Source organism: Ornithorhynchus anatinus, chromosome 4, assembly GCF_004115215.2.
Source record: "Ornithorhynchus anatinus isolate Pmale09 chromosome 4, mOrnAna1.pri.v4, whole genome shotgun sequence".
Lineage (NCBI taxonomy): Eukaryota > Metazoa > Chordata > Mammalia > Monotremata > Ornithorhynchidae > Ornithorhynchus > Ornithorhynchus anatinus.
In genome coordinates this window covers 36885817-36899157 of record NC_041731.1, presented here as the reverse complement: position 1 = coordinate 36899157, position 13341 = coordinate 36885817, and the positions used below count along the sequence as shown (strand labels likewise).

The 13341-nt window shown below is 47.4% G+C and overlaps 1 protein-coding gene across 1 annotated transcript in view; it reads right to left on the bottom strand.

The window, feature by feature from the left end:
• Window positions 1-13341, bottom strand: part of LOC100092870 (histo-blood group ABO system transferase-like) — a 44388-nt gene that overhangs the window by 11382 nt on the left and 19665 nt on the right. Inside the window, exons 3-9 of the mRNA XM_039911969.1 lie at window positions 13212-13271; window positions 12858-12905; window positions 12446-12493; window positions 10535-10585; window positions 10333-10436; window positions 8712-8769; window positions 1601-1636 (exon numbers count right to left, since the gene is read on the bottom strand). Of these exons, the coding sequence (XP_039767903.1) occupies window positions 1601-1636; window positions 8712-8769; window positions 10333-10436; window positions 10535-10585; window positions 12446-12493; window positions 12858-12905; window positions 13212-13271 (405 nt within the window). The remainder of the gene's footprint in view (window positions 1-1600; window positions 1637-8711; window positions 8770-10332; window positions 10437-10534; window positions 10586-12445; window positions 12494-12857; window positions 12906-13211; window positions 13272-13341) is intronic.

Here is a 13341-nt window from a genome sequence, read left to right as displayed (position 1 = left end):
TAATGATGGTATCTGTTAGTGCTTACTATGTGTGCCAAGCACTAAGTGCTGGGGTAGATACAAGGAAATCGGGTTGTCCCACGTGGGGCTCACAGTCTCAATCCCCATTTTACAGATGAGGTAACTGAGGCACAGAGAAGTGAAGTGATTTGCCCAGAGGGACTCCATCCCATCCCGCCTCGCCCCTCAAGCTGCAGAGATCCTCCTTCTCCTTTCCATGTCCAGGTATTTGATGGCATTTTGTGGTTCTGGTCCAGGAGGGGCCGGGTGAGATTTAAAGAGAGAAATAGCGGCTGCTCCAGGAGCTTCATTCCTAAAACCTCCCCTTTCCAGGCTGAACCGGTGGCAGGGTTGGGTCTTGAAGCCAAGGCCTCCAGGACTACATGAAGGAAGGAGGTGGTTAAGAGATGCAGCGTGGCCTAGAGGATAGAGCATAGGACTGGGAGCCTGGTTTTTAATCCTGGCTTCACCATTGTCTGCTGTGTGACCTTAGGCAAGTCACTTAACTTTTTTATGCCTCAGTTACCTCATCTGTAAAATGGGGATTAAGGCTGTGAGCCCCCTGTGGGATGGGAACTGTGTCTAACCTGATTACCTTATATCTACCCAATTCTTAAAACAGTGCCTGGCCCATAGTAAGCGCTTAGCAGATACTATTAAAAAAGCAGTGGAACTCCTGCAGGGGCACCAGTTCTGTTCTTCATCTCCCTCTCTTCCCTCTTGTATGTTGGGCCTCTCGTTCAGTAGTTTTTAAGCCGCTCTGCCCCTTGTCTGGCACTGATATGGAGCCTGACACCTTGGTATCTGGTAGTTACATTTTTTAAATGCTTAGCCACTATTAGGTTCTGTGAATACCTGCAAAAAACCGTCCCTATTCTATAAACCGCTGCTCAGATCATCTTTCTGAAACCTCTCCCGGCATACATCTCTCCACTCCTCACAAACCTTCATTTGTTACCCATCTCCTTCTGCATCAAGCAAAACGTCTTTTCTCTTTCAGGTTCTCCCCTCCTCCCCCAACTCACCACACTCTTACATATCAGTTCTCTTCACCCAGTCCTCCCATGCTAAGTTTTCAACTGAACATCTAGGTCTACTTTCAGAAAGAGGGTCAATGATTCTTTCATTCATTCATTCACTTCATTCAGTCGTATTTATTGAACGCTTACTATGTGCAGAGCATTGTACTAAGCACTTGGGAGAGTACAATAATAAATAAACAGACAAAATCCCTGCCCACAATGAGCTCTAAAGGGGAATGGAGAAACAGAGGTAAAGAATGAATTTGTTTCCATACAAGTAGACTGAGTCATATATAGGCGGGGAGGGGCTTCATTCTTCCTACTTGGGTGGACACTGAAAGAAGCCTTGCATCAGATGATGGACCATGATTTTTTTCTCAGCATGAAAGCACTCAGAATACTAAATCAATTCTGCCTGAGAAAGAATGCAAGTGATGTGGAAAGAAACCTTGAGCCCTTCAAGAGACAATGGAGGAAAGGGAGGGGACAGAGGAGAGAAACCAGCTGAGGATTAAAAGAGACAGGGAAAGGTAGTCACCAAGAGAGAAAAAGCCTGCAAGATTAATAAAACTACTTACGGGGGTTTCAGGACCTCGGCTTTAGGATAAATCATCCTAAAAAAGAAGAACGTAGGGGAATCCGTGAGGAACAGGTACCGAGTCAGAAAGATTTTGCTAACCATTCGAGAATGATCCTGTGAGGGTTCAAAGCAGACGGCGGGTTCGTTCCCTTCTGTTTCGTTTCATTGACACTTTCTCCATTGGCCTGCATGACCAACAGAGGCAGAGGAATGCTGAGAGGTCTGCAGATCGGTTCCAAAAGGCAAAAACTTTGGCCTCTTCTTATCTGTCTGTCACCAGTGCCCTCCTCCCCTTTTTATCTTTGGATTGTGAGCTCCCTGAGGGACAGGGACCGTCTCTACTTCCACCTATGTATTCTTCTTCAGTGCTCAATACGGTGTTCTGGACACAGTAAGCGCTTAATAAATACTATTACAGTTACCACTATTACTATTATTCCTGCTACTATTAATATTACAATGACACAAACACAGCCTTCCAAACAGGATGACTGTAGGCATGGAAAAACACGCCAGCCTAGGAAATCCATAGGAAATGTTGTTAAACTTTCACTTCCAAGTCCTAGTTTGGACCACGCTGTGACTCCCGTCTGTTGGGCTAATCATTTAACGTTCATTAGGTACTTTTTAAAAATGGCTGGTTGGGGTGTTTCAGGAAACTTTCCGTGGCCTAGTGGAAAGAGCATGAGCCTGGGGGACCGAGGGCCTGAGTTCCAATCCCGGCTCCACCACTCATCTGCTGTGTGGCCTTGAGCAAGTCGCTTCATTTCTCTCTGCTTCAGTTCCCTCATCTGCAAAATGGGGTTTCAATACCCGTCCTCCTTCCGACTGAGTCTGGGAGCCTCATGTGGGACTTGATCATCTTGTACATAACCCAGCAGTTAACACATAGTGTTAACAAATACTAAAATTGTTATCGTTATCATTATTAGTAGAGGTCATGGGTTCTAATCCCGGCTCCGCCGCTTGCCAGCTGTGTGACTTTGGGCAAGACTCTTAACTTCTCTGTGCCTCAGTGACCTCATCTGTAAAATGGGGATTTAAACTGTGAGCCCCACGTGGGACAACCTGATCACCTTGTATCCCCCCAGAGCTTAGAACACTGCTTTGCACATAGTAAGCGCTTAACAAATACCACCATTAATAATGAAGGTACTTTAATTACAGAAATAGTTTTAAGAGGAAACACGTCTTCACACAGCTTTTGGTCAGCATAAGTATAGAATTCATTACTAAGGTCAGGAAGGCAGAAAACTTGAATAAATTAAAGAAGGGATTGGACCAATTCATTATTGAGAGGACTTTTCATTCAATAGTATTTATTGAGCACTTACTATGTGCAGAGCACTGTACTAAGCGCTTGGAATGAACAAGTCGGCAACAGATAGAGACGGTCCCTGCCGTTGGACGGGCTTACGGTCTAATCGGGGGAGACGGACAGACGAGAACGATGGCGATAAATAGAGTCGAGGGGAAGAACATCTCGTAAAAACGATGGCAACTAAATAGAATCGAGGCGATGTACAGTTCATTAACAAAATAAATAGGGTAATAAATATACACAGTTGAGCAGACGAGTACAGTGCTGAGGGGATGGGAAGGGAGAGGGGGAGGAGCAGAGGGAAAGGGGGGAAAAGAGGGTTAAGCTGCGAGAGGTGAAGGGGTGGTGGTAGAGGGAGTAGAGGGAGAAGAGGAGCTCAGTCTGGGAAGGCCTCTCGGAGGAGGTGAGTTTTAAGTAGGGTTTCGAAGAGGGGAAGAGAATCAGTTTGGCGGAGGTGAGGAGGGAGGGCGTTCCGGGACCGCGGGAGGATGTGGCCCGTGGGTCGACGGCGGGATGGGCGAGACCGGGGGACGGTGAGGAGGTGGGCGGCGGAGGAGTGGAGCGTGCGGGGTGGGCGGTAGGAAGAGAGAAGGGAGGAGAGGTAGGAAGGGGCAAGGTGACGGAGAGCCTTGAAGCCTAGAGTGAGGAGTTTTTGTTTGGAGCGGAGGTCGATAGGCAACCACTGGAGTTGTTTAAGAAGGGGAGTGACAGGCCCAGATCGTCTCTGCGGGAAGATGAGCCGGGCAGCGGAGTGAAGAATAGACCGGAGCGGGGCGAGAGAGGAGGAAGGGAGGTCAGAGAGAAGGCTGACACAGTAGTCTAGCCGGGATATAACGAGAGCCCGTAATAGTAAGGTAGCCGTTTGGGTGGAGAGGAAAGGGCGGATCTTGGCGATATCGTAGAGGTGAAACCGGCAGGTCTCGGTAACGGATAGGACGCGTGGGGTGAACGAGAGAGACGAGTCAAGGATGACACCGAGATCGCGGGCCCGAGAGACGGGAAGGATGGTCGTGCCATCCATGGCGATAGGGAAGTCTGGGAGAGGACCGGGCTTGGGAGGGAAGATGAGGAGCTCAGTCTTGCTCATGTCGAGTTTTAGGTGGCGGGCCGACATCCAGGTGGAGACGTCCCGGAGGCGGGAGGAGATGCGAGCCTGAAGGGAGGGGGAGAGGACGGGGGCGGAGATGTAGATCTGCGTGTCATCTGCGAAGAGATGGTACTCAAAGCCGTGAGAGCGAATGAGTTCACCGAGGGAGTGAGTGTGAATGGAGAACAGAAGAGGGCCAAGAACTCATTCAATAGTATTTATTGAGCACTTACTATGTGCAGAGCACTGTACTAAGCGCTTGGGATGAACAAGTCGGCAACAGATAGAGACGGTCCCTGCCGTTTGACGGGCTTACAGTCTAATCAGGGGAGACGGACAGACGAGAACAATGGCGATAAACAGAGTCAAGGGGAAGAACATCTCGTAAAAACAATGGCAGCTAAATAGAATCGAGGCGATGTACAGTTCATTAGCAAAATAAATAGGGTAACGAAAATATATACAGTTGAGCGGACGAGTACAGTGCTGTGGGGATGGGAAGGGAGAGGTGGAGGAGCAGAGGGAAAAGGGGAAAATGAGGCTTTAGCAGCGGAGAGGAAAAGGGGGGATGGCAGAGGGAGTAGAGGGGGAAGAGGAGCTCAGTCTGGGAACGCCTCTTGGAGGAGGTGATTTTTAAGTAGGGTTTTGAAGAGGGAAAGAGAATCAGTTTGGCGGAGGTGAGGAGGGAGGGCGTTCCAGGACCGCGGGAGGACGTGACCCGGGGGTCGACGGCGGGATAGGCGAGACCTTGAGGAACTCCAACAGTTAAAGGATGGGAGGGGGAGGAGGCTCCAGCGAAGGAGACCGAGAATGACCGGCCAGAGAGGTAAGAGGAGAACCGGGAGAGGACAGAGTCCGTGAAGCCAAGGTGAGATAAGGTATGGAGGAGGAGGGGATGGTCGACAGTGTCAAAGGCAGCAGAGAGGTCAAGGAGGATCAGAATGGAGTAGGAGCCATTGGATTTGGCAAGAAGGAGGTCACGGGTGACCTCAGAGAGAGCAGTCTCGGTAGAGTGGAGGGGACGGAAGCCAGATCGGAGGGGGTCTAGGAGAGAATGGGAGTTAAGGAATTCTAAGCATCGACTGTAGACGACTCGTTCTAGGATTTTGGAAAGGAAGGGTAGTAGGGAGATAGGGCGATAACTGGAGGGGGAAGTGGGGTCAAGAGTGGGTTTTTTTAGGATGGGGGAGACGTGGGCATGTTTGAAGGCAGAGGGGAAGGAGCCATTGGAGATTGAGTGGTTAAAAATAGAAGTTAAGGAAGGGAGGAGGGCGGGGCGATGGTTTTAATAAGGTGAGAGGGAATGGGGTCCGAGGCGCAGGTGGAGGGGGTGGCACTTGCGAGGAGGGAGGAGATCTCCTCTGAGGATACTGCAGGGAAGGATGGGAAAGTAGGAGAGAGGGTTGGTGGGGGGGAGGGGAGAGGCGGAGGGGTGACTTTGGGGAGCTCAGACCTGATTGTGTTGATGTTCGTGAGGAAATAGGTGGCCAGATCATTGGGGGTGAGAGATGGGGGAGGGGGAGGAACAGGGGGCCTAAGGAGAGAGTTAAAGGTCCGGAACAATCGACGGGGGTGACGGACATGGGTGTCGATGAGGGAGGAGAAGAAGTCTTGCCTGGCGGAGGAGAGGGCAGAGTTAAGGCAGGAAAGGATCAATTTGAAGTGTGTGAGGTCGGCTTGGTGCTTGGACTTTCGCCAGCAGCGCTCGGCAGCTCGAGCATAGGAGCGTAGGAGGCGGACGGAGGAGGTGATCCGGGGCTGTGGGTTAGTGGAGCGAGAACGGCGGAGGGAAAGGGGGGGCGAGAGAGTCGAGATGAGTAGAGAGGGTGGAGTTGAGAGCGGAGACCCGATCGTCGAGAGTGGGAAGAGAGGACAGGGCGGCGAGGTGAGGAGAGATGCTATTGGAAAGACGGATGGGATCGAGAGAGCGGACGTCTCTGTGGGGCAGTAGCGAAGATTTGCAGGGGGAGGGAGTGTGAGAGATGAGGCAGGTGAGAAGGTTATGGTCAGAGAGAGGGATTTCAGAGTCGGTGAGGGAGGAGATAGTGCAGCGGTAGGAGATGACGAGATCGAGGGTGTGACCGAATCGGTGAGTGGGCGCGGTATGGTGGAGGAGGAGGTCGGCAGAGTCGAGGAGGGATAGCAGGCGGGCGGCAGAGGAGTGATCGGGTACATCCGTATGGATGTTGAAGTCTCCGAGGATCAGAGTGGGCAGAGAGAAGGAGAGACTTTAATGGTTTATTAGAAGGAAAAGTTTGAGAAGTTAGAAGGATCAGGGAGGGTTCAGATACAGTTATGGATGACAGGTCCACAATGGAATTTCAGAGGTAATAATGACATTTAACCCTTTCAAATTACTCCCACATCAATTATGTCATTTTACCACCACGACATTCTTCTGAGGTAGGGAGAGGCAGTATTATTATTATCTCCATTTTATGGATGAGGAAGTTGCACCCCAAAGAATTTAATTTATTTGCCTAAGGTCACACACAGCAGGGCTGTGGCAGAATCAGGGAGCGACAAATCTCGGGTAAAATTAATTGAAGGTATTTACTGAACACTTACTGTGTGCAGAGCACTACACTAAGCACTTGGGTGAGTACAATATTTTAGAGTTGGTAGACACATTCCCTGCCCACAGCGAACTTTACAACAGGATGGATGTTGAAGAGGACACACTTCTCCAAATGACCCTGGGTGCTCCTTTAGGAGGTGAATACCAGGATGGATAAAATGGACCTAAAGTGGCATTGCTTTTTTTAATCTGTTGTTCCCTCCTCCCCACGCTCCACAAGACCATAAAATTGTAAGCTTCCTAAGAGGAGGGATTGCATTTTCTACTTCTTTGATATGTTCCTCAATACTAGAACAGTACGCTGCACCTAATTGGTGTTTATCAGTACTATTGATCGCAATCCTGCTTATATTGCGTTTTTTTGTGATTACAGCAGCACCCAGCACTCAGTGATTGGGTCTGCCTTGGGCCAGACAAATTTTTGAAGAGAAGTTATTTAGTAGTTAATTCGTCTAAGGCTCCAAATATGCCTGGGAAAAATCTAAGCCTCCCAGCCAATTCAATAAGTATAATAACTGTACTATCTGTTAAGAGCTTATTATGTGCCAAGCACTTTACCAAGCACTGGGACAGATCCCAGATAATCAGATCAAACACAGTCCCTGTCCCACATGGAGCTCACAGTCTAAATAGGAAAAAAAAATGGATATTTCATCCCTATTTTACAGATGAGGAAACTGAGGTACAGAGAAGTGAAGCAATTTGCCCAAGGTCACACAGCAGACAAGTGGAAAAACAAGGATTAGGACCCAGGTTCTCTGGCTCCCAGATCCGTGCTCATTCCTCTAGATCCCACTGCTTCTCTATTCAACATTTGAGGATGGAGAAAGGAAGAATGACTTCTAAACGAAGTGCCATTAAAGTTCCATCCAAGAGGCTCCTTTGGCCTGGCAGCCAGTCGGGTTTTCCGGCCCCTACTCATAGCCCTCCCTCCCGACTAACCTCAGGGAGCCCCATGACAGCCCCCAGAGCCCAGGCAGGGCCAGCAACGAGGGGAGGAAGCAGCCCACATCTCCCAGTACCCCCAGCCAGTAGCTATCTCTTAGGTGGCATCCAAGCCTCCCGAGCAACAAAACCAAAAATCTCTATCTGCATAGGGACTAAAGACAACAATTTCTCTCAAAGGTGGCAATTCTCTACATTTCCATCCTTTCACTTGTTCTCCTATGGATCCTATGATATTCACCCCACCCACAACCCCACAGCACTTATGTGGATATCTTTAAATTACGTATTAGAAATGACTTATTTATTCATATTAATGTCTGTCTACCCCTCTAGACTGTAAGATGGTGTGGGCAGAGAACATGTTTGCTGATTCTGTTGTATTGTGCTCTCCAAGCACTTAGTACAGTCCTCTGCACATAGTAAGTGCTCAATAAATATGATTGATTGATCTATAAGTTTTCTAAGGTTGTGCAGCCTGGAACAAATAAGGGCTTGAAAATCCATTTGAGTAGCTTAGGCCAGTCTTCTGACCTGTTCTATAGAATGTTCTCAAGTGCTTCGTGCTGTTTTCTGCACACAGAAAGCGCTCAATGAATTGCCTGATGGATTGAGAAAAGGTTGAAGTTGCAATTTTTGATTAAATGAACTCCAAACATGATCGACCTTCCTAAAATTCAGAGTTCATTAACCTGGGATAGGTGATTGTTCTTCTTCTGCAAGGTAGAGTAAATAAATTGAAATTCAGTTGCCCAAAATGAAGCATTTAAAAGTATAACTTCATAATGACTGATGTTTAACTAGCAATAATGCTTATCTGGCTGCCAATAATAGAAGTACTAATATTCTAATAGTATTTACTAAAACATCTACTATGTGCGAAGTAAGACTGTAAGCTCTTTCATTCATTCATTCATTCAGTAGTATTTACTGAGCGCTTACTATGTGCAGAGCACTGTACTAAGCTCTTGGGATGTATAATTAGGTAAGAGATAGAGACAGTCCCTGCCCAATAATGGGGTAGGGAATGTGTCTCGTGTCTTGTACTCTCCCAAATGCTTAGTACAGTGCTCTGCACACAGTAAGCATTCTATAGATACGATTGACTGACGATTACGGGTTGGGGAAAGTATACGGATTTGAAATTAGACAAGGTCCTTCATCCTCTAGGGACTCACAATGTAAGACTGACATGGGGAGAGTTGGAGGCAGACATGTAAGGAAAAGAGAAACAATCTAAAAAGGTGAAGTTCTTAGGGAGCTTACAATTTAATGAGGGGTGGGAGTGGGGAGAAATAGCAGATAAAAATAAGCCACTCTAGGCCCATTTTATCCAGCCGGGTATTCACCCCCTAAAGGGGCACCCAAGGTCATCTGGAGGAACAGTGTGCCGTTGGCCTCCACGGCATCTCTCCTGATGGTTTTGGTTAGTGATCTTAGCCGAGATTCAGTGCTCCACAGACCCGGGTTTTAGTCCTGATTCTGCCACGGGCTGGCTGTGTGCGACCTCGGATAAATAACTTCATCTCTTTGGAGCACAACTTCTTCATATGTAAAGTGGAGAAAATAATCTCACCTCTCCCTAACTCAGAGGAATGCTGTGAGGATAAAACGACCTAAAGACAGAGTCAAGGAGAACTAGTCCGCCCCCCCGGCCACCCAGATGGAGTTATACAGAGTCCGACAGACTGCGAGCGGTGTCCCCAGTGAACACCAACATTCCTTTCCGGAAAGTTAGGCTTTGAAACAATTTGTTTCTACCTATTGTAGTTTTTATGGGAGTGTATTAGAGAGGCTTTTCATTAACCCATATTAGTTGCCAGGAGGCTGTCAGGAGAAAAAAACACCCATCAATCAATCTGGGTGATAAGACACCTGGCAAAATGTAAAATATTCCTTCTCCGGGTCAAGTGATGTTTCAGATGGGTAAAAGGTACTAGAAGTACTAGCAGCAGTAGTGGTAGGATTTATTAAGTGCTTACTGTGTGCAGAACACTGTACTAAGCACTGGGAGAGAATACACAAGGGGGAATTAAATCCGGTCCCCGCCTCTTGGGGGTTTCGCGATCTAAGAAGGAAAACTGCAGGATCACTGTTCCATTTCCCCATTTCGGGTCACGTGCACAAGCAAACCAAGCTCAAATATTAAGATAAGCTGCTCGTTTCATAGAGAGGCAGCAAGGACTAGTGGGAGTCGGAGGATGTGGGTTCTAATTCCAGCTCTACCACCTGTCTGCTGTGTGACCTTGGGCAAGTCACTTCACTTCTCTATGCCTTAGTTTTCTCATCCATAAAATGGGGATTCAATTTGCCTTTCTCCCTCCTAATTAGACTTGAGCCCCATAATAATGACTGTGGTATGTGCCAATCACTGTACTAGGTGGTGGGGTAGATACAAGTTAATCAGGTCCCACATAGGGCTCAAAGTCTAAGTAGGAGGAAGAACAGGTACTGAATCCCCATTTTGCTGTTGAGGGAACTGAGGCACAGAGAAGTTAAGCAACTTCCCCAAGATCACAGAGCAAACAAGATGTCAGAGCAGGGATTAGAACCCCGGCCCACGCCCCTTCCACTAGGCCCCGCTGCTTCCATGTGGGACAGGGTCTGTGTGCGACCTGATTAACTTGTGTCTACCCTGGCACTTGGAACAGTGCTTACACACAGTAAGCACCTAAATACAATAATGAATTATAATAATTTCTTAAAGAGAGTCCACAGTCCTCCTTGGTTACCCATTCTAGTGTTTACCAACCTTTCTGCCACGAGGGCTTCCTTAAATCAAGCCTCAATCCCCCTTACTGCAATTCCGGCACATTTCTCCCTTGGTGACGAGAGTGGCATTCTCTTTTCCCAACCAGTCGATCTTTCTCACTTTGAAGATGTGAAGCATGAAACCCAGAGGTCTGGGATAGTGAAAACAGGACCTTTCAAGCATCACCATATCTAACATCTACTCCCAAGAAAGAATAACCAACAAAAGCCCAAGAAAAAGCACACATACCTTGGTAGCTTTGTTATTCGTAGGTCGTCCAGGACAATAGTATTTATGCTACTGAAAGAAAGGACAGGATGTTAGTTTACTGAAAAAATACCATTCTCCTGAGTCTCTCCAGAGCATCAAAAGCAGTCCAGGAAATTTCCAGATTAAAACCAGTCCAAATTCAATACAATACAAACGAATAAAAATGAAAAAGAATTCTACCTCTCCAACAGTGTGGTGAGCACGAAAATCTGACCCGTTTTGCTAGCATTCCTACTAAAAGAAGAGAGAAAACCTCTTTAGTCCCAACCAAGATGATGCACAAATGGAAAAAATCACTCCAAACTGCAAGGCCGAGTTACATACAATAGCAGCCTGGAGTGCACAAGCCAGAGGGGAAATGACAAAAGAAAAATAAGATGGAGCCCTCAAGAAGCTTAAAGGAGCACGGGGGAGCACTTGGAATAATTGAAAACCAATAAATTAGACCCAAAGTGTAAGAAGCAGTGTGGCCTAGTGGATAGAGTATGGGCCTGGGAATCAGAGAAACAGTTCTAATCCTGGCTCCGCCACTTGTCCGCTGTCGTGACCTCGGGCAAGTCACTTAACTTCTCGGTGCCTCAGTTACCTCATCTGTAAAATGGGGAGCCCTACGTGGGACAGCAACTGTGTCCAACGCAATTAGGTTCTATCTTTCCCAGTGATAATAATAATGTTGGTATTTGTTAAGCGCTTACTATGTGCCGAGCACTGTTCTAAGCGCTGGGGTAGACATAGGGGAATCAGGTTGTCCCACGTGGGGCTCACAGTCTTAATCCCCATTTTACAGATGAGGGAACTGAGGCACGGAGAAGTTAAGTGACTTGCCCACAGTCACACAGCCGACAAGTGGCAGAGCTGGGATTCGAACTCATGAGCCCTGACTCCAAAGCCCGTGCTCTTTCCACTGAGCCACGCTGCTTCTCAGTGCTTAGTACAGGGTCTGACACATAGTAAACATTTCACAGATACTTAAAAAAAATAAATTCTAGGCTTGTAAAACTTAGATAGACCAAGTTTCTAGAGGCATGCATAACCACTGAGGTAATTGAAGCGAATGGCAATACTGGAATTGGGGGAAGATTTGAGGAGGTTTCTCAGAAAGTGTCAGTTGGCAGAGCTTTGAAGGAGGGAAATGACGTGGAGGGAGAAACCTTTCATCGTACTTCAATCTCGTCTATCTCGCCATCGACCTCTCTCCCATGTTCTGCCTCTGACCTAGAACGCCCTACCTCTTCATATCTGACAATTACTCTCCCCACCTTCGAAGGCTTATTGAAGGGCTTTTCCTGAATAAGCTCCCATTTCCTCTTCTCCCCCTCCCATCTGCGTCTCGCTGATTTGCTTCCTTTATTCACCTCACCACCCCTCAGCCCAACAGCACTTATGTACATATCTGTAATTCATTTATTTATATTATTACCCATCTGCCCCCCAGACTGTAAGCTCACCGGGGACAGGGAATGTGTGACCAACTCTGTTATATTGGTATATCATAGTCTCTCGATTGCTTAGAACAGTGTTCTGTCACAGAAAGTGCTCAGTAAATACGGTCGACTGATAGATAGGGAGATGAAAGACTTGCAGGCAGGAGAGTCGTCCAGGAGGAAGGGAGGGTAGTGAGTCTCTTTGCTTGGCTGGAACAGAGAGCAGGAACCAGGGCGGAAGGGAGGGGAAGAAGGGATGAAGGTTTTAGAGTCCCATGCTGGTGCTGAAAGAGGGCAGAAGGGAAGGAGGAACTTAAAATGATCAACAGAGAGGGTTGTGGTGGTGTCAAATCAAGGTGGAGCATAGAATCCAGGTGGAGCACAGAAAGGTCTTTGGCGTGTCCCGACCCAAGCTCCACCACGACGCTGAAAGATGTAATTCCGGTAAGCTGAAGAAAGCCCTTACCTAAGTAGTCTTATTTCCTGTAGACTATTCAGGTCTCTGGCCTCTGTTCTGTGGAAAGACAGCAACCAAAGTTTAGCTTAACCCAAACTACCTCCGTCATCAGAGCAGAAACTATTCAAAGGCACAAAAAGGTGGGGGAGGATGAGTGACATTCTAAGCTTCTGGGGACTAATGAGCAGAAAGAAACCTACCCGAGTTGTGGTACGTGGAGAAGCAGCCTCTCACCATCCAGCTCAGTGTCCATCTTGCTACGGAGAGAAGGAAGCATGAGTTTCTCTTTCTGAAAACACTCCACCCTTCAGAATAAAACTAAGCAAGGGGTCCTGTTGGTCCTTCCTCTCCTCCCCGCGACTCCCAGATGATACTCCTTTTTAAAAAACCCATCTTAGGGGATCATGCAAAAGATTTCTACCTTAGGAGTGTTATTTCCTGGTAGTCACTCTGCTCCTCAGGAACCTTCCTAATGGGAGGAAAGCAGTGGTCATGGAGTCAAACAGCAGTTAAAGAAAGCTCGATGCTCAGCGGAGCCCAGCCGGCTCCAGAGAATTGCTGAGATGTTTTGAGAGCAACAGGAAATGGAGAATAAAAAGAAAGGACATCGAGATTCTACCTGAGTAGTTTGATTTCTTGGAGTCCGGCCTCACAGCTGTCACTGTTCCTATTAAAAGAGAACATCTGTTGGTTAGGCAAATACAAGTTCAGAAAGAAAGTACTTGGTCGAAAAATTCATTCCAAGTCAAACAATAAATCAGTCAAAGAAATCTACCTTTGCAGGTGCAATTGCAACTCAAAATTGTGGCCATCTAGATAAGGGACATTCATGCTTCTGAAAAGAGAAATATCCAAGTTTAGCTCACCTCAAATTCTGCATCCGCTAGAGCAGGTTCAAATGACCG